General features: G+C 38.2%; 1 protein-coding gene across 1 annotated transcript in view; it reads left to right on the forward strand.

The window, feature by feature from the left end:
• The window catches only part of nek7 (NIMA-related kinase 7), an 89,299-nt gene extending 67,476 nt beyond the window's left edge, over positions 1-21,823 (forward strand). The window contains exons 8-10 of the mRNA XM_065259522.2: positions 2,804-2,898; positions 14,005-14,118; positions 19,870-21,823. Of these exons, the coding sequence (XP_065115594.1) occupies positions 2,804-2,898; positions 14,005-14,118; positions 19,870-19,980 (320 nt within the window). The 3' untranslated portion in view covers positions 19,981-21,823. The remainder of the gene's footprint in view (positions 1-2,803; positions 2,899-14,004; positions 14,119-19,869) is intronic.
• Positions 21,824-25,097: the final 3,274 nt, after the last annotated feature.

Below are 25,097 nucleotides of genomic sequence, written 5' to 3' on the forward strand. Positions count from 1 at the left end.
TGTTCCCAAATTATAGATTTTTCTATCCCGAATGAATGCTGTTTTATTTCATGGCTCTTTTTCTGGTAAAACTGTATTATCAGGTGACTTTGGATGGCGAATGGCATGTTTTGATTTTATGGGCCAGATTTACAGCATTTTCAGAGCGCAATTTCAATAAAGCGAAATTTCTGACAAGGTGCAGGTTAAAGAACAGAGGCGCAGAAACAAATAAGTGTATAAGTGTACCTAAAACAAGCTTTTTTAGGTGTTAAATTATGGAGCAAATACGAGCGGAAACTAGGGCTGGGTATTGGCAACGGCCTCACGATACGATACATATCACGATACATGCACCATAATTTAATACAGCGTGCTGCATGTTGCGATACATTGCAATACTTTATTGTAAAAAAATAGAGCTAAATTAAAAAAATTAAAGCCAAAGTGCATCCACACGGCGGCTTTGAAAGCTGCAGGTGTTTTTACATTTTTTGCCATTTTCTCAATCTCGCTAACTTCTGAGACATTGGCCGAATGGCCGTATATGACAGACAACTGTGGACAGTGAGGGGTTGTGTACACCAAAACTTGTGTTTTCAATTGTTTCCAATGGAAGCTCGGCGTTTTTCAAATAAGCCAGCCGCAAGCGGGTTTTTTCCGCGCTGAAAACCGGCGCTCAGCGGTTTTTCCGCGCTCGGAGCTGAGCGTCGAAAGTTGAAAGAGATTCAACTTTGGGAGAAAAGCTCCGCTCGTCAATGTCAGTTCTCACACGGCCGCCCAATCACAGTGGAGGAGGGGCGGGACATTACCACAGCAACCAACCGGCTCGCAGCTGAAGTATCACAGCTATCAAAGCGCTCAGCTGAAGAAAGCTGGCACTCAGCTGAAAAACAGCTGGCATTCGGCGTCCTCAAGGCGTTTTCAGCCGCGTTTAAAAGTTTTGGTGTACACAACCCCTGACACTACAGCGGTGGAGGAGGTCGTTTGAAGCACACAGAGGGATTTTTTTTTTTTAAGTAGAGATTGAAATATCGATACACTATCGGGGGAAATGTATCACGATAGTTAGCAGTATCGATATTTTTGCACACCCCTAGCGGAAACCTTAGTGAATTGAGTTACGAGAATCATTTAAATACTCTTCTCTCATAAATTTTGTGTCTAAAATGTAAACTTCTACAAATGCATTGCAAAAACATTTGGTAACACTTTATTTTAAGGTGCCTTTGTTACACATGTTACATGTAATTATTATATTAATAACAGTTAATTATGCATAATTACATGTAACTAACCCTAAACCAAACCCTAATCCTTACCCCAACCCTATAGTAAGTACATGTTATTAATGATTATTACTTAGTACTTAAATGTATAATTACACTGTAACAGTAATACCATAAAATAAAGTGTGACCAAACATTTTGATAAGATTTTATTATAGACACACAGTGAGTTTTTTTTTGACGGCAAAAGAGTCGTTTGCGCAAACTGTGAATAAATCTGGCTGTAAATATTTAAAGGTCGTGTGTGTAAATTTTATCGGCATCTAGTGGTGAGGTTATAAATTACAACTAACAGCTCACCCCTCAATTTCAAAACGTGAGACAACGTAGTGATGAAAGGTGACGATGACTTTCATGTAAGGGAACCCACGGTTTATGTAGATAAAAATGGCTTATTCTAAGGTAATTAAAATAATACGGTTCATTATGTAAAGTCTTTATATACCCCTGATAATATAGGTATGTAAATTATATTGCATTTTTGTCAAGAGATCCTTCTGAAAGTTATACAATGCACCTTTAGCAAATTTTAGTTTTACACTTATTTTTTAGTTTAAAGTAATATAGTTAAATGGTTTCATTTAGTGAAAAACTAAAATTGATTTTGCCGATTTTACAGTATCTTACTTAATACATGAAACATTTAGAATGTAATGGGCAAAGCTAATGGCTGTTTAGTTAAAAGTATAGCGGAAGATTTTCCAAGACTTTTTAAAAGGATCGCCAATCATAGCTTACATCAACTTTTACTAGCAGTGATTTTAAATGGATTTCTCCAAATAGCACGCCAAACTTTACCCGTCTAGTAGAAACTTTGCGTGGGAAGCCTAACCTGTGTTTTTAGCGCACACCAGCGCGTGAAATATTCTCCCAAAAACACTCTGGTCTTGTTTTTTTTTCTTCAGATGCCTTTCTCGTCTTGTCATACAATTAGTAGACACTTTTTCTCTTGCGACCCTCAGACATTTTGATAAAAACGGTAAGAACGCAAACTTCAATGAATGGTTGAAACCGTAGCCCACCACACATATACACCTGAAAGTGTGCATGTGAAGAAAGCGTACCATGGCACGCACGACGGCTTTACATCAACAGAATGATTGACAACTGGGATGACCAATAGTCTAGATGATCCATCTGGAAAGCCGTTTTAACAATCTGCTGATAACGAATAGTGGGGAAAAATGCTTTATCTGCCGATACTGATTATAGATATTTCTGAAACTGCCGTTATTTATAAAGGAGCTTTTTAGATCTGTCCATGGTCCACTGTTTAAGGTTGGCGTTATTCGATTGTGCACTTGACCATCAATATATAAATGGTTAGTATGTGTTTTGACCCTTACTACAGGCACGCATCATTGAGTTCATGTGTATCTCTCTGTTGTTAGTAACCTCCTCTTTGTCATCTAAAACTCTTCAGTCTGAATCCTTTGTCAATGAAGCATCCATGGATGAACTCCTCGCATTGTAAATCAGACATAGCCTAACTCTCTGTCTCTCTCTCTCCCTTTCTCTCTCTCTTTGTGTTCCAGTGGGCACCCCATATTACATGTCTCCCGAGCGGATACACGAAAACGGATATAACTTCAAATCTGACATCTGGTCGCTAGGCTGCCTGCTCTATGAGGTAAAGTATAAAAAGCAATCCCATCACCCCCCCACCACCCGCAATCTTCAGCACTGTTCCTCTTCTTTTGTGAGACGCAATCAGACACCCCGACTTCAACCACGCAGCCTGTCGTGAAAATTACAGCATGGGTTTGTAGTCGGAGGTAAATGTTTCCTGCATAGGAAACCTGGAGTGTGTCGCGAAGCCGACGGGGAAATTCGCTTGACGTTTACATGTGTTTTAGATAACATGCGCTACTCGCAATCCAAAATGATACTGACTGCCTCGATGAGCCTTTAATAACGTACACTTCCCGAAGACACAGTGCACTTAGATCCAATACGATCCTAACGTTTCTCTTTAAAACTCAGTCCAAATTTAAAATGAAGCTTGCAATGCTTATTTGGTCCTAAAGTGCATCTTTTCACCTATACGCCTAAAATCTTTTCAGGATTTACTTTACTAGGTTACCCATAACCTTAACCTTTAGATAATGCAGGTTCTTACGTAACAACGAAAGCATTTTCATGCTTTAACCCGAAACGAGGGCCACCTGGAATCGTCCGCAGCAATCTGTAAATGACACAATGCTTAAACCCACGGGACGTGCTTGCTACCAAAAACTGGTGTATAAACACACACGCGTGCAGGCACAGATTCACACTCACGCTGTGCGGAAATAGACACATTGTTAGTCCAGCACTCGTTCTATCCCATGAATCCCCCTGAGTGTTTTTCCTTTTTTTTTTGGCGAGGGGGGCAGCTTACCAGTAGCTACACCTCCCACAGTGCCTGGGGCTGAAAAACAACCATCTGAGTTCACCGCTGCTTGGAGACAGTGTTTCTTGGCACTAATTAGTCTCCCATAATGCACCAGGCCCATCAGTGTGATCAGGCCGCCCTGCTTAGCAGTGGCCACGGGTCAGCCAAGTGTGGGGAGAAGGCAAACGGGGAACAGTTGTGATCTCTTAAGCTTCTGTCGAAGCCAGGCCCGGCCTCGGCCTCGAACAGATCTCTGCTGTCGCCCTGTGGTACACGAAGACTTTCATCTTGTCTCGCTGCCAGCGGGTCACGTGACCTGTGGGGGGTGGTTGGGAAGGTGATGAATTGACATCTGTTTGAGTGACAGATCTGATAATCGGCAAACCCGCCGGCGGTTGGTGTGATGTTGCAACCCGGAGGAAAAATTCATTGCTTAGAAACCTTTCTTTATTAGCTTGGGATACTTAATGAAGTTCTCAGGTTTTGGCATCAACTTTGTCTTTTAAATGAGACAGTTGATATACATTACAGCAGTGGTTCTCAAACAGGGGTTGCCAAAAAGTGCTGGGGGGCCCCAGTTTTATAAAAAAACAATTTATTAAAAGTTCAACCCCAATATTGCTACCAACCAACAGCTCTACATTGTATAATTAAATATGTTTTGTTTAATTAAAATTTTAAGTTTGAGATTGTGTTATTTCATGAATTGACCATGGATGTACCCCTTCCAAAAGGGGTGGGGTTGGGCACACGTCGAAATGTTTGAAAACCACTGCATAACAGGGACAGTGCTATAAAATAAAGGAATAGTTCCACCAATTATGATATTTAACCCATGATTTACTCACCCCCAAGCTGTGCGAGTTGTAGTCCATCGTTTTTCAGACAAACACATTTTTGGATATTTTAGAAAATGTTTTAGATCTTTCAGTTAATTAAATGTGAAGTTATGGGGTCCACGACCTTCAAGTCCAGAAAAAGTGCGTCCATCCTTCACAAAATAAATCCAAACGGCTTCAGGATGATAAACAAAGGTCTTCTGAGGGTAATCCTCGTGGTGTTGTTGTAGAAATATCCATATTTAAAACTTTATAAACTAAAATAACTATCTTCCGGTAGCGCCGCCATCTTAGTCGTGTCCGCATTCAGGATGAGAGCTTACACAGTCTACGGAGGCTACTCTGCTGCTGCTCTGTCCCCCCGCCCTTCGAATTTGTCACTAAGAAAAGTGCGTACACTACGCTAAAACTCTCTCCTGAATACAGAGGAGTCTAAGATGGCGGTGCTACCGGAAGGTATTTATTTTCGTTAATAAAGTTTTAAACATGGATATTTCTACAACAACACCGCGCGGATTACCCTCAGAAGACCTTTGTTTATCATCCTGGAGCCGTTTGGATTTATTTTGTGAAGGATGGACGCACTTTTTTTGGACTTGAAGGTTGTGGACCCCGTAACATTACATTTAATCAACTGAAAGATCTAAAACATTTTCTAAAATATCCGAAAATGTGTTTGTCTGAAAAACGATGGACATATGCAACTCGGACACTTGGGGGTGAGTAAATCATGGGTTTAATATAATTTTTAGGCAGCATATCTTAGATAATTCTGTAAAATGTATTAGAAAAATTATTTAAAATTCATATTAAAATCTTTGGATTGCAGAATTTGGCTTTACTCTCAAAGTCGAATTAGAATTAGCTAATGATTTAAGATATAGATACGTGTGTGTATAAAGATTGCACGTTTTTCATAATTTATTTCGTTGTCGGACAGTCGAAAGCTAGCTGCAATGCTCCACCGCACACTCTTGCCATCTTGCATTGATCTCCATTGATCTATTTTGCGCGAAAGGTCTATAGGTGTGCATGTAATTCCTTTATTCTGAGAGCATGAATCTTTTAGTCGATCTGTTGTGGGGGTCACGGGGCCTCGATTGAAAATCATCAATACCTGTGCATTCTTCTCCATCTGCATCTGCCATTCTGTTTGATGCCCACACTCTCGGTTGGAGCTCATCTGGTCAGCTGATGGGGCCGCCCGCCTCGCGATAAAGAGCAGGGGTGCGGGACAAGGCCAGAGACGGGGTGGGATCCCAAACGGCCCTCGCGGCAGACGGGACACACGCTCTCCGCGTGCATCTGTCAATAATACCGCATTGTACTTCGTGGTTCATCTGCATTATTGACAGCTCTCTACACCGCAGAGGAAATGTGTGGTTGTGTTTTTTTAACTGAGGGTCTTGTTTACGTGTTGAGTAAGATTTTGGTTATTCAGCAGAGCTGTAGCAAGTAAATGAAATTTGGAACATCTGAAATTTTAAAGCAATGATATTACGCACTGCCCGAAAATAGTCCCCTTGGTAACTTTCAATAGCTGGGGACTATTTTCAAGTGCTGTGTAATATCATTGCGCCTGCTGAAGCCATGTTATGGAAGCAAAGTCATTGATTATTACACCAGAATGAAAGGATAGTTCCCAGCCATTTTGGCCTACAAAATCACAACTTTTTAATTTTCCGTCCGTTCTAGTACACAATGTAACTACAAAAGAGTCAAGTTTTAAATAGGAAAATATTGAAAAAATTTTTTACGCGATGCTAGTGGTCTAATCAGATTCAATGGATTATGCGAAGCTATTTTGAAAGTCATACCCCCTGAATGGATTCCAAAACTGTAAAAATCAAATGTTTAACTCTAGGGGAGCTAAAAAATTAGCATATTTTAAAAAAAGTGGAGTGTCCCTTTAAAAAGATTTTTTGTAGGTCTATTAATCTCGCGCTAGGACAGTTAGTTTTGGTGTTAAGTTTTATGACGCTGAAAATGAAAGCGTTGTCTCGGGTGACCCAAATGGCCCTCACGGTGTCCTCACCGTTTCCTCCCCGCACTGTCTCCAGTCTCTATTAAAGACAGACAGAGTTCATATTGGTGGATCTCTGAGCTCTAGGTCTGGCCTGGCCTTTTGAAGTCCTCCTAAACCCCTTCTTAATAGCCGTTCTTGAAGGTGTTTCGGATTTATGTCTGCATAAATAAGAGGCAGAGACCGTTGCATCTGCCTTCATCACAAAAACACGATGCCTGGCTTCCTGCTCAACGTTTTACAATTAAAACCGTGAAGTCACAGTCGCCGTTTACGACCATGTGTTTCGAGTATAGCCGACAACGAGAGGAGATGAGAAGCGAATCGGCTCTGTGATAGATTAACACGAGAGCTAAAAGTAAACAGATTAGTATGCATCACAAGGCGTTGCATTTTTGATACGTGCCACAAATGATATTCTGTCATGAAAAAAGAATGCTTAGTGTACAGTGTGAGAGATACAATTTTTTTTTTTAGATTGGGAAGTTGTTTATATATTTAATTCGTGCAGGTTTTTTCATCCCGCACCTGAATAGCAAGCATCCTTCCAGACGTTTCAACTCGCTTATTCAAATATAGATTACCTAGTATACCTTGGTGTTGTCTCACTACGCATCTCAGATTTTAATTTGATAGCTTAGTGAATTAATTCGGCCCAGACGTGTACAGCTGCGGAATACTCATGTTCTTTAAAGACGCTGCGTACGAGAACGCCGGAGTCTCCGAAGGACTCTTAACATTCCGACGAGCTACCTCGCCCGTGTTTTGCTAATGATGCATAAAACCGAGCAGCGTCTGCACACTCATTCAGCAAATTTACAAACATAACACGCGTCTGAAACTTTTCGGCTTGGAGTTTCGATTCACAGAGAGGCGATTTTGTCTTTTTTGTTGTTGTTGAAGAGAAAAACCCAGCTTAATCATCACTGTCTGTGTGAATCTCTCTCTCTGTGTGTGTTTTTGTCTCGGATATGTGTGTGAGTGCGCCAGTTTGTGACACTTTTCAAGTCGTAGAATATGGATTCATATTTAATTGTGTTCCCTCCTTTTGCCTGTGCCTCCATTTGATTAATATATCATTAAAGAAGAGTGCAAGAAAGATGAGTGAGATGAAATAATGATGGTTCTCTTGCGCTTGAACACCAGACGCCCTCTATATCGACTCCCGAGAGTTACGCGGGACCTCTGTTATAAATTACCATGCAAAGAGTTTGACGAAGAAGAAAGCTCAATAATAATTACGCTAATAGATAGCTCTTCTCTACGGATTGAGACATTCAGGCCTGAAGTGATTGAATACAGTTTTTGCTTTGCAAGTTTGCGTATGAATTGCATTTGGAGACATTCGTTTTTTTAGGTTTGGCTTTTCAACTACCGTCATAGTGGAGTGAAAACTCCAAGAGTGAGCTATTAAAGGGACACTCCACTTTTATTAAAAATATAATTTTCCAGCTCCCCTAGAGTTAAACATTTGATTTTTGTTGTTTTTAAATCCATCCAACTGATCTCCAGGTCTGGGGCTACCACTTTTAGCATAGCTTAGCATAATCCATTGAATCTAATTAGACCATTAGCATCGCGCTCAAAAATAACCAAAGTTTCGATATTTTTCCTATTTAAAACTTGACTCTTCTGTAGTTACATCGTGTACTAAGACCAACACAAATTTTAAAGTTGTGATTTTCTAGGCCGATATGGCTAGGACTACACTCTCTTTCCGGTCGTAACATGGCTGCAGCAGGCGCAATGATATTACACAGTGCCTGAAAATAGTCCCCTGGCATTGAAAGTTACCAAGGGGACTATTTTCGGCTGCTGCGTAATATCATTTTCCGTAAGGTCTTAGTACACGATGTAACTACAGAAGAGTCAAGTTTTAAATAGGAAAAATATCGAAACTCTTTGGTTATTTTTTTAGCGCGATGCTAATGGTCTAATCAGATTCAATGGATTATGCTAAGCTATGCTAAAAGTGGTAGCGCCAGACCCGGAGATTGGCTGAATGGATTCCAAAACGGCAAAAATCAAATGTTTAACTCTAGGGGAGCTGAAAAAGGAGCAAGTGGAGTGTCCCTTTAATAATCCGATAGATATTTGAACATATGTGACCCTGCCTGTGAAATCCAGGCTAACGTCTCAAAATCTAATGATGAGATTAGGAGCATCAAAATTCACATTGATTTCAATCTTTGACATGAACTTAGTCAGTATTAAAGATATCAAGGTTATATTTTTACATATGACAGGGTCACATATACACGCATGTTGTCCCTCGCTTCTGTGTTTGTATACTAGTGTGGAGTACGTTTCTGGTCTAACACATACAATACATACATCTAGTAACAAGCCATAGCTGTGCGCTACTGTGTTTTCCCTTCCTGTCTGGGCGACAATACGTGTTTACGACTTCTTAGTCGTTTTCTGTGGCTGCATGCGTAAGTGATTGCTATGGGTGTCTGTGTCAGCACACTTATGTGTTTGTGGTCGAGATTCTGTTTAAGTATGTTCCCCCTGAGCTCCCATGTCTGTGTGTGCGTTTTTCTTTTGTGTGTGCATGCGAGTGTGTAAACGCGCGTGTCTTTTGCCACCGTTGCACCGGTAGTCGGAGCCCCGCAGACAGACAGCAGGCCAGCGTGGTGCTGGGTGGACTCCTCTGGAATACCAATGAGGAGAGCTGCTGGGCTCCGGGGGTCAGGGAGCAAGTCAATCATCTTGCCCATCGCCTGGGCGCCCCGAATCAAATTAGCCTGAAAAATTCAGGGGCCGGGAGCACGGGGCGAGCAGCTGTCAGGGCCAAGAGCGCCCAGGCACTAATGAACCAGATGAATAGTGCAAAAACTCCAAAATAAAAACAGGACAGTTGACATTTTTCATATGTCAGAAGCAGAAGATGCATGAAAATATGGTGGTCCTTGTTTAACCCTTTGCTGGCTACAGATGCTTCCCACCCCTGACCCCCCTCTGCGGCCCTACACACACACACACACACACACACACACACACACACACACACACACACACACACACACACACATACACATATAAACCAGACAGCCCATCCCTCCTCCATCCACAGGTACATGAGACATAAACAATCAAAGCCACAGTTACATTTGCATTTTGCTAAGTGGCTTGGTATGGTAGTGCGTCACAATTATCCCAGGGAAGTCTTCGCAAGAGCAACGGCACGCTGCAGAGACAGATGTTGCCATGAAACTACACTATAGATACATGATTTTGGTAAAGAAACAAAGAACTTCCCATCATTGTTAAGCTTTGATTTTTTTCCCATTGTGAGTATGTGAAAGGGCATAAAATACACGTACAATAAGCAGTGTGACCGAACCATACTCGTTCATAGCGCCCATTGCTGTCACACACCCATGCTTCCCATCATTTTAACTGATGGAGAAATAACGAATATGAAGTCAGTTTTTTATTGCTTTATCATAATCCTATAACATTATCAAAGCATCACTTTCAAGACTGAATTGGAAGACTTAGCATCCAGTTGACCATGATGTACCGTGTTCATTTGTTTTCAAGGATCCATCTTCTTTGGTCCTGTATAGTGCATTGCGTTAGCAGTGCAAAAGGTCATGGGTTCGTACTTCGAACCCAGGGAACAAATTTGGTGATAAAAAATTGATAAATCCTTATACTGCACTGCAAATAATGATTTTCAAGAAAACATTAAATGAAGATGCTTTTTCTTGATGAGCAAAACGACCCAAGAAAATAAGTCTAGTTTTTAAAACAAAAATATCAAATTGAAGTGATTTTGTGCATAAAGCAAGCAAAAAAATCTGCCAATGGGGTAAGCAAAAAAATCTTGAACATTTTTCTTAAACACTGAATTCAAGAAAAATTCAAGAAAAATTTGCTTACCCCATTGGCAGATTTTTTTTTCTTGTTTTATGCACAAAATCACTTAAATTTGATATTTTTGGTCTAAAAACTACACTTTTTTTCTTGGGTCGTTTTGATCATCAAGAAAAAGCATCTTCATTTAAGGATTTTTAGATATTTTTACTGAAAACAAGACAAAAATACTAAGAATTTTTTTTTCTTGAAAATAATTTCTTTTTTAGTATTTTTCAAAAAATTCTTAAATTAAGATATATTTTCTTAAGGAGCAAAATTGCCTAGGAAAATCTAGTCTAGTCTAGTTTTAAGACAAAAATATAACATTTAAGCGAATTTGGAATAAGAATTTTTTTTTAAATAAGTGTTTATGAAAAAAGTTAACTTATTTCATGAAAAATGTTCTTATTCCATTGGCAGATTTTTTGCTTGTTTTGAGCACTAATTTACTTAAAGTTCATATTTGTTAGTCTAAAAACTAGACTTATTTTCCATATCAAGAAAATTCATCTTAATTTAAGAATTTTTTAATATTTTTACTGAAAACAAGACAAAAATACTAAGTAATTTTTTGCAGTGTGTCATTCACTCTGTATAAAAGTGTCTGCCAAATGCAAAAATGTAAATATAAATGTACCCCCATGATTAATGTCCCAATGTGTGACGTTGAGGATATGTTAGTTTTATTTGGCAAAACATGCTCTGAAATGCTGAAACATCATAGTCCCTTTTAAAGCTTAGTTGTTCGTTTTTTGTTGTTTTGCCTTCTTTAGACAGGACATCCATCATTTTTCTTTGCACTTGCTGTCGTGGCCAATTTTTTTGTTGTCGCAAGTGAATCAGCCCAGATTCAGGAATCTAATTGAGATGGTGAATATGACTAAGTATTGTGAGGAAATGGATGGTTTCAGATGGTTTCCAGCCTCAATGCACACTGACACTAAGCAAGTCTTAGCTAATATAGCATATTTTCAGTAGCAGAATTTGTGCATGTCCATCTCCACCTGTGGTAGGAAATTGACATATTTTGGGGGAAAACTGTGCTATATTGCGCAATTGTCTTTCTAGTAAATGGCCTTTTTTGCAAATTAAAGTCCCCCTGTTGTGAAAATTACGTTTTTATAGTTGTTTATATGACTATGTGGTGTTTTTAATATGCTTTAAGACAAACCATGTGAAAAGTCATGAGTATTTATAAAATTTGAGTTTTTCCCAATGTTTGAAATCATTCCTGTCACATACATGTAACCAATCACATCAACACAGTTGAATGAGTGGATCAGTAGTTTGTAGGGGTGTAACGGTACGCAAAAAATCACGGTTCGGTGCATACCTCGGTTTTGAAGCCACGGTTCGGTTCATTTTCAGTACAGTAAGGGAAAAAATGCAAACATTAAACTGCAGGTTGTTTATTACTATAAACTCTTTTTTACAATTTGTTTACACTTTTTAAACACATTTTATTAAAATATAATATATAAAATATATATAAAATAAAAAAAGAATAAATAAAATACTACTGCAAAGTTTTCCACTAAATAACATACTTTTGTACATTTTTTTATAACACTCTTTTCTTAACCTTTTATTAAACTTTTTCTACTAAAAACTTGCACTAAACAAATTCAATTCCTGAATACATTTATGAACTATTAGCCTACATTTTTGCCAGCAAATTTTTTTTCTGTTTTGGTTTATTTTGGATTGTTTAACAGAATTGAATTGGCTATGTACCATCTCTGCATAAAAATACTATTACGGTACATTCACATGGGGCGTAAGCGTTAACGCTTAACGGAAGGCTTGTCTGAAGCGTGGCCAACAGCCAATCACTGTGGCTGCAACACAAGCTCCGGTCTTCCATAAACGTAATTGGCTGGCTTTGCCTAGGTTATTTGCATAAGGCGATATGATTGGCTGACGCACGCGTTGCCGCTTGAAAAGTTGAGAAATGTTCAACTTCTGCCACGAGCAACGGCACTGACGCGGCGCAGTCTCATGATTGCGTAGCAACGAAAGACACGCAACCTCTCACGCACTTTTGAAAGAACAAAACACGCGCTTTTTGACGCAACACGTAAACGTTTACATCAATAATCAAACGAATATACAACTAAGTAAATAAAAATCTTTCTGCGGGCTGAATTATGTTATATGTTTGACAGAAGACTTGCGCTGAACGCGGAGACTTCCGCCACTTAATATGTTCGTGTGGAAACGCACACAGCATTTTATGTTCGACCTATGTTCCGCACACAAAAGATTGCATTCGGCCATTCGGTGCACATGTGCCAAAAGCCCTGTACCGAAATGGTCTGGTACGAATAGACGTACCATTACACCCCTAGTAGTTTGAGTCATGGATATTATGTATGGATGCCGGATAGATTCAGCTCTGAAACAATCGCATCACGGCTGCTTCAGCTCTGCTTCTGTGATGCTCACATATGCAATTTGAATGCCATATTGAGCCAAAAATAGTGATGTAAACACACATTTCACACATGCCAAACTGCTAAATGTAGCATCCTCCAATATGTACATATATATATCTATGGTCCGAGGTGGTGCGAAAGAATGAAAGCGGGTACTAATTTGCATATTCATAGATCTGCGTATACTAAATGAGGCAAGGGTGTAAAGTACATACTGTGAAGGTAAAACTTTTATGTTTCTCAAAGATGAGTTTTAAAGAGCACCTATTGTTCGATTCACGATTTTACATTTTCTCTGGTGTGTATTAGTACTTGTTAACGATATGCAAAAGGTACACAAGTTGTCATTTCCAACAAAATACACGGATTGTAGGCAACAGTTTACCTCCTGGATTGGTGACCAACATTATCATAATTCCTCCCGCTTTGGACTCACACCCTGTAAGTTAACTCCTGTTAGCATTGCATTGTGACCGAATCTTTCAAACATGATAATGAGCGTCACATTTCCGGCTGACGTCAGAGGTATTTTAGTCCAATCACAACGTTCAAATTAGCTGGCCGATCAGGAACACAGCGCTTTGCAAATCGATGAGTTTTGTACTAAATCCATGCGTTTTAGAAAGACAGGGATATCTGGAGCTACAAAAATGTACGATATGTGAAAAATAATTTTGAACCATAAACCATGCAAACACATTGTATTACACCAAATACACAAAAAAGATTATTTTAGCAATGAAATAGGTGCACTTAAAAAGGGGGACTTTAAAAATTCTAAGAACGCAAAGCTTTTTTGTACAGATGTACATATGTGTTACACATATGTTGTTTACTGTTACTTTGCGACTCCCACAATGAGCATCATGCATTTAAGATGCCATATCAATTTAAAAATAACTTTAAAAAAAAACACTTCAAGACTGCAGTGCTCATTTCTATTTTATTGCATTTTAGGGGTGTGTGAATGGTCTTACAGTTGTATAATGGTGTTTCTGACCTCGATTAAAAGTCATTGTGTACAACGTTAATGCAAATAATTGTGTGTCAGAATTAAAAGACATTACTTTTAAACAGTTTTCTTGAGAGAAACTAATGACATTTCTAAACAAGCATAACCTTGCCAGTTCACATCACAAGAACTCAAAACCCATTTTTTTAAGATAACAATTTCTCTCATATTTCTTTTCTTCACACGTAGATGGCTGCCTTGCAGAGTCCGTTCTACGGGGACAAAATGAACCTGTACTCGCTGTGTAAAAAGATTGAGCAGTGTGACTACCCTCCACTACCATCTGACCATTACTCTGAAGAGGTATGTTTCAAACTCAAGATTTCCAAAAGCGTTCTCACTCTTCGCCATCTTCAGCGTTTCATTCTTACAAAACACACACCCGCATACAACATTTCTCAGAATCTGTTCTGGTCATCTTTTACTAAATTAATTCACTCAAAAATCGAAATTCTGTCCCCATTTACCTTCTATTTCTTCCAAATCAGTATGATTTTCTCTAAACATGTTCAGTTGCAAAACATTAAAGCTGCTCTTTTCCATTCAATATAGTAATCAAATTTATATATCCATACGATAGACTCTATTAAATTTAAGTTGTTTCTATTATGCATGCACTCTTTTAAACCATCACAAACCAAAACGTAACAAACATGTGGTTTGGAATGACAAGAAAGGGGACAGAATTTTCTTTTTGGGTGAATTCCTGCTAGTTGCATGTCCTCACCAGGCTTCTTAAACTCTTTAACCAGCAAAACCTTCTTGCCTTGGCTGGTTGATGGTGGACAACAGTGTTGGGGACACATCAAGGTTGCAGTTAAAATACAGTAAAGCTGCTCTTTAGTTAAGCTAGGGCCACACCAAAAGATTTTTTAAATATGATTAGATTTTCAAAATGTATGAGACCACAAACAAAACAAAAAACAATCAACGATTTGACAAGTTTGTTTGACGGCACACCACGCACCATCAGAATAACTTCACAAACAACACCAGTCTCAAGGGGGTCGCACACCGGACACTCAGCGCCGCACCGCGACATGAATCTTAAAACAGAATACATTATTTTCTATGAGTTTATGCAAACCGGCGGCGCCTGGCGGTAGCTGTTCGCTATGATTCAGGATTCTGCGCAAGTCGCGCCACTCACATAATTGAACATTAAATAACTTAATATTTGTCTCAAATCGTTAGCGATTAACATTGGCTGCTAACATATATTTTGTATTTTGAAGTAGACACTATCTGACTAAGCTTGCGCTATTTAATGTGTACGATACCTCCGAGTTGTCCTAGACGTGACGTGGCACGGCGCTTCACGTCCGGCGTGCGACCCCCTTCAGCTAAGAACACAGGAAATCTCACGGAGATCTTGCGATGTCTCTCGCGGCAAAACGCGACTTTACAGTAAACAAACATGGCGAACAACGGGCATAAAGAGATTGCATTAATACAATAGACTGCTTTTTTACATTTCTAATGGACATCTCCCTTTGTACTGTACCTGCTGTGCCATGTAGTTGTTATGGTTTCATCTTTTATCAGCTTGCTTTCTGATTGGGTATCGGCTGTTTTACGTGATAATCTACAGTGTGTGTGTGCGTTAGTCCTCGGGGGTTTACCCTACACAACAAGATTTCTGATTTGCGATCCTAACGACCCTGATGCGCTCCCCAACAGATTCAGACGCTCTTAAAGCTGACATAACGCAAGACGTTTTTGCCAATCTAATGTTAATCTTGCTTATATATAGACTAGTATTTCATCATTCATATGTCCAAAGAGTCTTTCGTTTAGTCAGATTTATAAAAGAAAAACAGCCTTTCCGATTTTTGGAGTAAAAGGTCGAACACTTGAAGGCGTGCGGTAGGCGGAGCTGAAGAGTTACGAGTACGCGCAGCTTCGGATACTACTTTTGGATTTACAGCCGACATAGATTAAAAATCAAACTTTAAAAAAACTTTTTTTTTAAATAACCAGCCTTATATTATAAATATGATCCAGAATCGGATACTTAGTCAGTAATGGACGAACAGGAACAATAGCAGCAACGATTACACCAGGACGTCTCTATCAGGTAATTAATCCTTGCTTGTTTATCCACTATTTTAATAAAAAAAGATCACTCCAATAGTTGTAAAAAAGTGGAAAATTCGGCGTCAAACTGAGCCTTGTTTGTAAAGCAGTCCTCTCTGAAATGCAGCCAGGGAACAAACAAACTCATTCGCAATTACATTGCTGTCCGGGAAAAACAAACTATCCACTGTTGTCTTACGACAGGGAAAGCTAAATAAGATTTTCTTCTCCTTACATCCAAAAACACACTTCTTTTGTCGAACTATCTTGCTAAAACTAAGTCGTTGCGTGCTGTGCAATGATACCGGTGACTTCTACTCGACGGAGCAATGCTAATGCGCGTTCGCACTCTCACTTGACGTGCTGGGCAGGCGTGCTTTTCTGGGGGTAAAGGCCCATAAAAGGAATATGGGGTCAATCAGTCGTAACGGATACCCCAATTTGAAAAAAACTTTCCGAAACTTGTAGGAAAAAAGGCGGCGTGAGTTTGGCTCAGAAATACTCTGTTACAAGCTCAACTGCTTTTTTGACACTTTGCTTATGTTTAGCATGAGGACTACAACTCCTAAACAGTGTTAATAAGTCAGAATGCATGAAATAGCATTAAACCTCCCCTTAAAATCTCATACCGGCCCATGCTTACTTCCAACAATCTAATAAATTCTCTAAAAAGCTCAGCCCTACCTTTTTTATTTCAAAAGCCATTTCACTTGGGTAAACGGTACCACTGGGAAAATAAGACAATCGCTATTTCCGTATAATTGTGACTTTAAAGTTATAAAATAATGTAAATATAATTTTGTAAAAAGCACAAAAATACTGGGTTAGTTAGTTACTCCCCAACACGTGTAGCACGGCTATACCAGTCCGTCATTCAGACCAACAATAACCACGGCAAGTAAAGGCCGTCTGTTTTCGTAACGTCCCATCACTCTAATGTCAGCTAGAGGAGGACCCTGTGAAATCCTCCGATAGATCCGGCAAGATCCAACCAAAGCTGCCATTATTATTATTATTTACAAGCCCAACACAACTCATCCTCCATTCACCAGTTCCACCGCCGCAGGAAGACCTGCTTCCCTCCCTGTCTGAGTGTAAACAATGCACCTGAAGGCGAAAGGGAAAAAACTGTCAGCCGTTCATCTTTGGAGTGTCATTTACCATCTCCTTGCATCTCACCTGACAGGCAGCTCCTTTTCAAAAAACGCGACCATCTAACGCCTGCATGAATATTTTACATATCTGCATTATTTCTAACCCCGCCCCCTCCCTCCAACACAACCACCATCACCCCTCATTTCTTCTCCACTAATTCTCAGACTATGCCTGCATTTGCATTTCACATGCCGGGCTGATTAGGAGACGCGGCGCCATGCAACAGCAGCCAGGGCCCGGCAAGAGAGAGGCGGTTGCCATGGCGATCCGACACGGGGGCATCTTCTTTCCTTCCGCTTTCCTTAATGATGCTTCTGGTTGTCTGGGCTGGGTTTGTTTCTCAGTGTAGCTACACCTCTCTCAATCCTGCTCCTGCTCTGCTCGGGTGCGACTTAAGGGGACTGCGCTTGTGTGCGTTTGTTTTCCTTTTTCTACATGCCGAATGTTTGTTGCAGAGAATTAACAAATATTCGCAGGGCCAGAGGGCATCTTGCTGGAAGTTACATTGCTTCCAGCTTATCCCTCGGCTGTTGGAAGAAACTCTCCGCACGATGAGTTCTGAGACGCTTGCCATTTTACTTTGTCAGTCAACTTGTTCGTCTTATTTAACCTAGCAGGGCTGCACAATTTGGCCTGAAACAAATCACTTTTGGTTATTTTGCCAAAAATTTAGATAATGTGTGAAATGTGTGTGTATATATATATATATATGATAAAAGCAAAAACAAGAAAAATTCAATAATGCTGAAACTGCTTTCATGTTTAACAGCATATAAAATGACAAATAAGTAAGCCATGTCTTTTGTTTCCATGTTTGATTCATATTATGATGCCAGAAAGAAAAGAGATTCGAGTGATCATATAAGAATTATTTGGACTTAATTGGATCGATTGTTATAAAATTAAAACTTAATTAAAAGAATGACTCTTATTCAAGACTTTATTGTGCCAAAAATCCTTTACCTTGTTTAATCATGATTACAAAACTTAAATATTCATACAAATCTGGTGATATTCTGTGAATGCACTCAAAAAAAGTATTATTTTTGGTTCAACTTAAAAGGTTACCTGGTTGCCTTAAAATTTTTTGTTAATTCAACTTTAACTCATTCCCCGCCAGCCATTTTTTGATAGTTACTGTACCCACCAGCATTTTTTGTGATTTTCACAAAAGTTTCACAAAATGCCTTACAGGACAATTTTATTCTAAAAATATATAAACATACTACTATATCAAATGAAAAAAAACAGACTTTTTAATATAGGTATTTTTCTTCAAAATTATTTTTTTTTGCAAAAGGCTGAAATAATTGCATTTTTGTAAAGGAATTTTGTTAGAGATCAGACTCCGAGATAGTAAAAAAAATTTTGCTTCATTTTTTTAAATAAATTTGATAATCGAGTGGTTTATCGCGGTATTCCATATTAATATAAAACCTCAATCCACAATTTTTTTTTATTAACTCAAAACATTTTTAAGGCAACCACACTGTAAAAAATCTGATGTCAAATCAACATATATTTTTATGTTACTTTAATTTAACAAACTAAAGGATTAGTCCATTTTCTTAAAAAAAATTCAGATAATTTACTCACCACCATGTCATTCAAAATGTCTTTCTTTGTTTAGTCGAGAAGAAATTATGTTTTTTGAGGAAAACGTTCCAGGATTATTCTCATTTTAATGGACTTTAATGGACCCCAACACTTAACAGTTTTAATGCTGTTTAAAATTGCAGTTTCTAAGGACTCTAAACGATCCCAAACGAGGCATAAGGGTCTTAACTAGCGAAACGATTGTCATTTTTGGCAAGGAAAAAAAAATGCAATTTCAAACCACAACTTCTCGTGTTCCTCCGGTCCTGTGACGCACCAGCGAGACCTCACGTAATATGTCATCATGTCAAGAGGTCATGGATGACGTATACGAAACTACGCCCCACTGTTTACAAGTGTGGAGAAAGAGGACCGTTCTGACGTTGTTGTATGTGGAAAGATACTAATTAATGTCTTTGTGTCAGTTTATTGTTTAAAATGGTCCGCAAATGTGCGTTTCATTTATGTAACGCGTGACCTTTCAACGTCATTACGCAATTACGTGAGGTCGGGCTGGCGTGTCACACAGCCGCAGGAAGACGAGAAGTTATGGTTTAAAAGTGCATATTTTTTTGCCAAAAATGACAATCGTTTCTCTAGATAAGACCCTTATGCCTCGTTTGAGATCATTTAGAGTCCTTTGAAACTGCGATTTTAAACTGCATTAAATCTGTTAAGTGTTGGGGTCCATTAAAGTCCATTAAAATGAGAAAAATCCTGGAATGTTACCATAAATTCTTCTCGAATAAACAAAGAAAGACATCAACATTTTGAATGACATGGTAGTGAATAAATTATCTAGATTTTTTAAAAGAAAATTGACTAATCCTTTAAGTTAAACAATTGTAACTTCTTATAAGTTATGCCAACTTATCACAATCAAAACTTAAAGTATTAGGTTGAATTGACTTGCAAAGTTGTTTTAACTTGCTACATTTGTTTTTTTCAGTTGAACCATCTTTAAATTAATTGAACCCAATTCACATTATTAGTGAACCATAACAAAATTTCTTAGCCGAGTATATGCAGGAAACAGTAGTGCTCCTTCACTTTGAAGCATGCAACATATGCAGACCATATATATTTATATAAATCATGGCCATCTGCGCTAAGCCATTCTGAGAACTTGCTTTTATAAGATTAATTGTGCAGCCCTACCCAGTCGAGGACTTATTGTAAAATAAATTCAACCTGAAATCTTAACTCTTTTATTTTTCTCCTCCCAAGCTGAGAAAACTGGTAGATATGTGCATCAACCCCGACCCAGAGAAAAGGCCAGACATCACCTACGTATACGGCATCGCCAAGCACATGCACGCCCTGACCATCGCAAACTGAGTCTGCCACCCACTTCTTCTTGCTCCTTATTCCGAAGGCATCCATCCGGCCCAGCCCTTCCCACGATTGTCATTTAATATGCTTGTTTCGCTCCGACATAACGCAATATGACTTAAAAGTAAGAGCGAGGCATCGTAAACGTCACAATATTGTAAATACAGCACAAAGCCCTTGATTTATTATTATCAGTGGTATTTCAGCAGTAGATGTAAATGAAATGCATGAGATGACCAAGAAGAATGGGGAAAATCAGCAGTGTTGTAAACTGGTTTGACTTGAGTTTAATTTTTGAGATGTTGGTACAATGCATATATATTTATATATATATGCATATATACTTCTATATGCATATATATATACCTCCTGTATTTAACTTCTTTCACCACATTAGCACAAAATTAAATTAGATATGTTTTTACGACCCCATAATTCCCCTTTGTAAAACTATATAAGACAGCACATTTCTGCATTTAAAGTTTTGTCATTTCATGCATGGACTAAATACGTAGTCCATCTCTAAACCTATTCAGCAGACTTCACTTCAGATGTGTCGACTTGCAAAATATGCATTTACTCAAAGTATTCAAAGTTGTTGGGAGAAACATAGATTGTGCATTTAATAGTTTTTATGTTCCCCCCCCCACTGCCCCTCTCACACATGTATATTTATTGCAATGCATCCTGGGACTGTTTCCTTAAAGAAACGTCAATGAAATACAGACCTTTTTACTTCTCACTCCATTGATTTATAGTTTTTGTACAAAGTCTATCAAATAAGTGCACTATAAAGAATTTATACTACCGTTTATCATAACGAGTAAAACAATACAGTGCATATTCAATACGGATATCATCACAATGCATCCGTTTTTTAACGGCGAATTCTTCCCACGTCAGCACCTCGGTGGCTGCTACTTGAACTTCAATAAATGATTAATGCAAAGCTCTTGCATACAATGCAGTAACTTATAAATATTCACATATCCTCCGTGCCTTCAGACTTTCGAGAGTGCCTTGTTTTTCTGCACAAAAGGAAAGGGGTGCCTTTCCTGTAAACCAAATAGTTCGATTTACGAAATGTGTTTCTATTGGGACATACAACAACTACATAATTCAATGGGTTTACAAGTGACGACGTACGTTTACAAACAAGTTTGCGGAAATTTTTATTTTAGCGATCACATGAACGCAATGCAATGTATGTCTTTTTGGCCTTGTACAATTCTGCTATGTTCACTTTTTAAAAAAACATTTTGACCTCTTCCAGACTGTAATGTGTGTGTGCTCTTGTACGGCTTGTGATCGTCGGCAGACTCGGTTACACAAGCGTATGAAGTTATACTATACAGACAGCAGCTATTATGCGGCACCTTTTGATCATGCAGTATGATTTGCTGTGATAGTACCAAATATAAAATGGTATTTGTTTTAAAACTTTAGTCGAGAGCATTAGTGTTTACCTTTTTATTTTGCAATAATCACATGCATAACTTTTTGTTACCACGATAACGGATTATGCTTGTTGCGGCAAAGACATTAGTATGTGAGGCTTAAGGATCATTTGTTTAAGCCGTGGCGATGAAGATCGTTCAAAATCAGATTTTGTATCTACTACAGTTGTTTTGAGGATTGTACAGCACCCGGATCGGACACTGACTGTCTACCAGACTATTTTTTCTCTGCTTTCACCCATATCAGTTGGATGGTGAAGGAAAGGCAACTTTTATTTATTTGTTTGTTTCTTTTTTTGACCGTTTTTTTGTTTAACATTCAAGATGCACATTTATTCTTTACATGCTAACTGAAATGAAAAAAATTAAAAAGAAATACTATGTTAACCTTTTTCACTCTGGTCTTTTGGTTATTTGATGTTTGAAATTAAATGTATATACTTTTTTTGCACTATTTCATGTGATAAATAAACATAACATTAGTACTATGTTTTTAAGTCACCTTTAACTCTAAAATGTAAATTCTGTCGTCTTGATTCGTAAGGCTTTGTAATGAAAGTGAATGGGGACCGAGTCTGTCAGTTACTAAAATAAAAACAAAAAGGATTATTAAAGTGTTTTTATATTTGATTTGTCTTGTGTCTTACATTCCAAATCATTCTTACTATTTTAATAGATCGACTGATACATCGACCCAACTAAAACAATCTATGATGTGATATATGGACCACTTAGGACCCCATTCGTCATTCACTTTCATTATATATAAGGCGTAAGGTAACCAGGCTCTTCTACATAATAAATACGTACAGGTTGTACATCTTTCTATTTGCACATGCCAATCAATCCCCTAAAGCCCCGCCCACTCCTATTTGTTAGTGTTTATTTGTGTCTTTTAAACAACTGGCTTCAATAATCTGCGAGCTTTATTAGCTGGTATGTTGCATTGTGTCGCGCTCATGCCCCAGGGTCTCCGTCCGGCTTATTCCCACTAGGAGAAAGATCAGCACGGCAACTATTTTCCTGCATTCTAATGAATTCCTTGAGGAGCGAGGTTCAATTTCATCACTGGAAATTGCTCCCTTGAAACTGCCAGAAACGAAAACAAACTAAAGTAAACATCACAATTGATATCAGGCATATTCTGCATGTTTGCTTCTAAAAGTTGCTGCACTGTTTAAGTAAAGACAATATCTGGGTTAACAATGACGTAAACATCACTTAATGTTTTAGGTTTTCGACATTATACTTAAAAAAATATTGATTTTACTTTTAAGCATATAAAATTCATTTAACTAAAACATTCAAGTGAAATGAACTTAAAATTATCAATACATATAAGGAATGCATTATTTTGAATATTTTGATTATTTATGCTTTTAACTACTTAAATATTTGTTAATAAAATGTCATAGATGTTTGATTTATAATGTTGGTTTGTTGTAAATTATAATTTTGTGAATTGGCACCGTTCAGGTGATTAGTGAACCCTCTTCAGCCCATTTTCCATTTTACACGTTCATGTACCCCATTTACTTCCATAGTATTCTTTATTCCTACTATGGAAGTGAATGGGGTCCATGAAGGGTTTGGTTACAAACATTTCTCAAAATATCTTCCTTTGTGTTTATCAGAAAAAAGTAAATTATACAGGTTTGTAACAACATGAGGGGTGAGTAAATGATGACAGAATTTTCAATTTTGGGTGAACTATTCCTTTAAAATTAAGTTTATTGGATTTGTTAAATTATATAGGAATTACTAGAAATTTTACGTTAAACATACTCTCGTTTTAGTTCACATTACTTAATTTTATAAGGGCAACAATTTTCCTTTTCCTATTTTTTAAGTAAATTCAACTTGTCCGGGTTTACAGCACTCTAAAAATGTCTGCGTTATTTTTGACCCATAATGGGTAAATATTGTACAGAACACATGATTGGTTAAAAATGTCCAAATGTTGGGTTCTTTTATGCAACCATGGGTTGTAATAACCTAGCAGTTGGGTTAAAACAACCCAGCTTTGGGTCAACCCAGAAGTGTGTTCTGTCCAATATTTACCCATTATGAGTCAAAAATAACCCAGCTATTTTTAAACGTGAGTGTGTCTTTACCCAGTCTGGTGACATAGTGTTGATACTGGAGATGAAAATGGGGTTTGGCGTTTCAATTGTCTGTGCACTTATGACACCGGAAAACAGATGCAGGTATCCATCTAGTGGTGATAAAGTCTAACTGCACTACTCTGAGTACATCAGCCCAATCTGGACGTCTTTCTGTTATACCACAGGCAATCTTTATGGAATCAAGTGAACCGCAAACAAAATGAAAATCCTCTTGTTACAATATTTAACCATGCACTGCATCATTGAAGTCTCAAGGCATTGACATTTGTCAAAAACCATTTTGAGTTGAGTTAATGTAGAACTGTGGATCCATGTACACTTTGTCGGCAGCCGGCACAGGCACCGAAATATGTCAGTGCAGATGAACTGAGTCAGATGTTTCTACATTTTGCACCAAGCCCAAATATATTCCATCTTCTGAAGATCCAGGTGCTTGGTTCAGCTTCCCATATCTGTCTGTTGCCAGAGGGACCGGCACTTGTAACGTGTCCCTTCTGCTCTGCCAGCAGATTCAGCGGCTGGCAGCATTTTCATTGATTTTTTTCGGCAAGAGAAACACGCCGCTTCACTTTAGGTCTGGTGCTTGATGCGAATTCTGCCTTGAAGTCGGCGGAAAGCTGACATTTGATTGGCCGATCGTGTGGTCAGCAGACAGAGTTGCTCTTTGAGCAAAACTTTGTCCAAGTTCGGAGCTACAGTACAGTACAGGTTCAGCTGGGACGACAAAAAATAAAAGGCCAAAATAAGGGCAAATATAAAAAACTCAGACAGAGTTCTTTACCCAACGGACGTGCATGGTGGAAACCGCTAGATGTTTCTTTTATTTAAAGGATCTCTGCTTTAAAACTAAAATATCAATGGGTTTGAAATGGCTGGTGGCGCATGCTTGGCAACTTTAAACCAATTAGTTAGCAAGGGACCAGGAATCATCAAGGGATGGTCTCCAAATCCACCATTCAAACCGTTGCTTTCTTTTACATAATGCTGCATCTGGCAATATTTCAGACCTTGAGTTTCTAAGCAATCAAAACAGCTAGGAATTAAATTTGCTTTATGGACTGCTGTTCAGCGTTGCATTACTTCCAGTCATTTGTGTTGCAGTAATCAGTGACATTTTTAAGCTTGCTATGCACACATTCGTTTGTGTATTATATATTTATATACATATAGTCTTTGTGTAAGGAAGCATAAGGAAACGCTACTTTGTGGTAAACCTTAAAACAGGCAACCAGTAAAGGTTTTAATGAAAATTGTCTCATTTTGTTACAATCCTGTATACATTTCTTTGTTCTGATGAACACGAAGGAAGATATTTTAAGGAATATTTGAAGAGTTTGGTTCCAAAATGCAATAAATCCATTTAAATTTAAATGTGTTTTCTATACCAAGTAAGTGACATAATGAAAACAACTATTTTATGTAACAAACTTTCACATAGCATCTTTCAGTTATAATAACATTAAAAAATTTGATCCATAATTTCATTTTTAAAGATTTATTATAAAAACTGATTATTTTTTCCGCAAAATGCGGAAGTTTT

The sequence above is a fragment of the Paramisgurnus dabryanus genome, chromosome 24 (assembly GCF_030506205.2).
Source record: "Paramisgurnus dabryanus chromosome 24, PD_genome_1.1, whole genome shotgun sequence".
NCBI lineage: Eukaryota > Metazoa > Chordata > Actinopteri > Cypriniformes > Cobitidae > Paramisgurnus > Paramisgurnus dabryanus.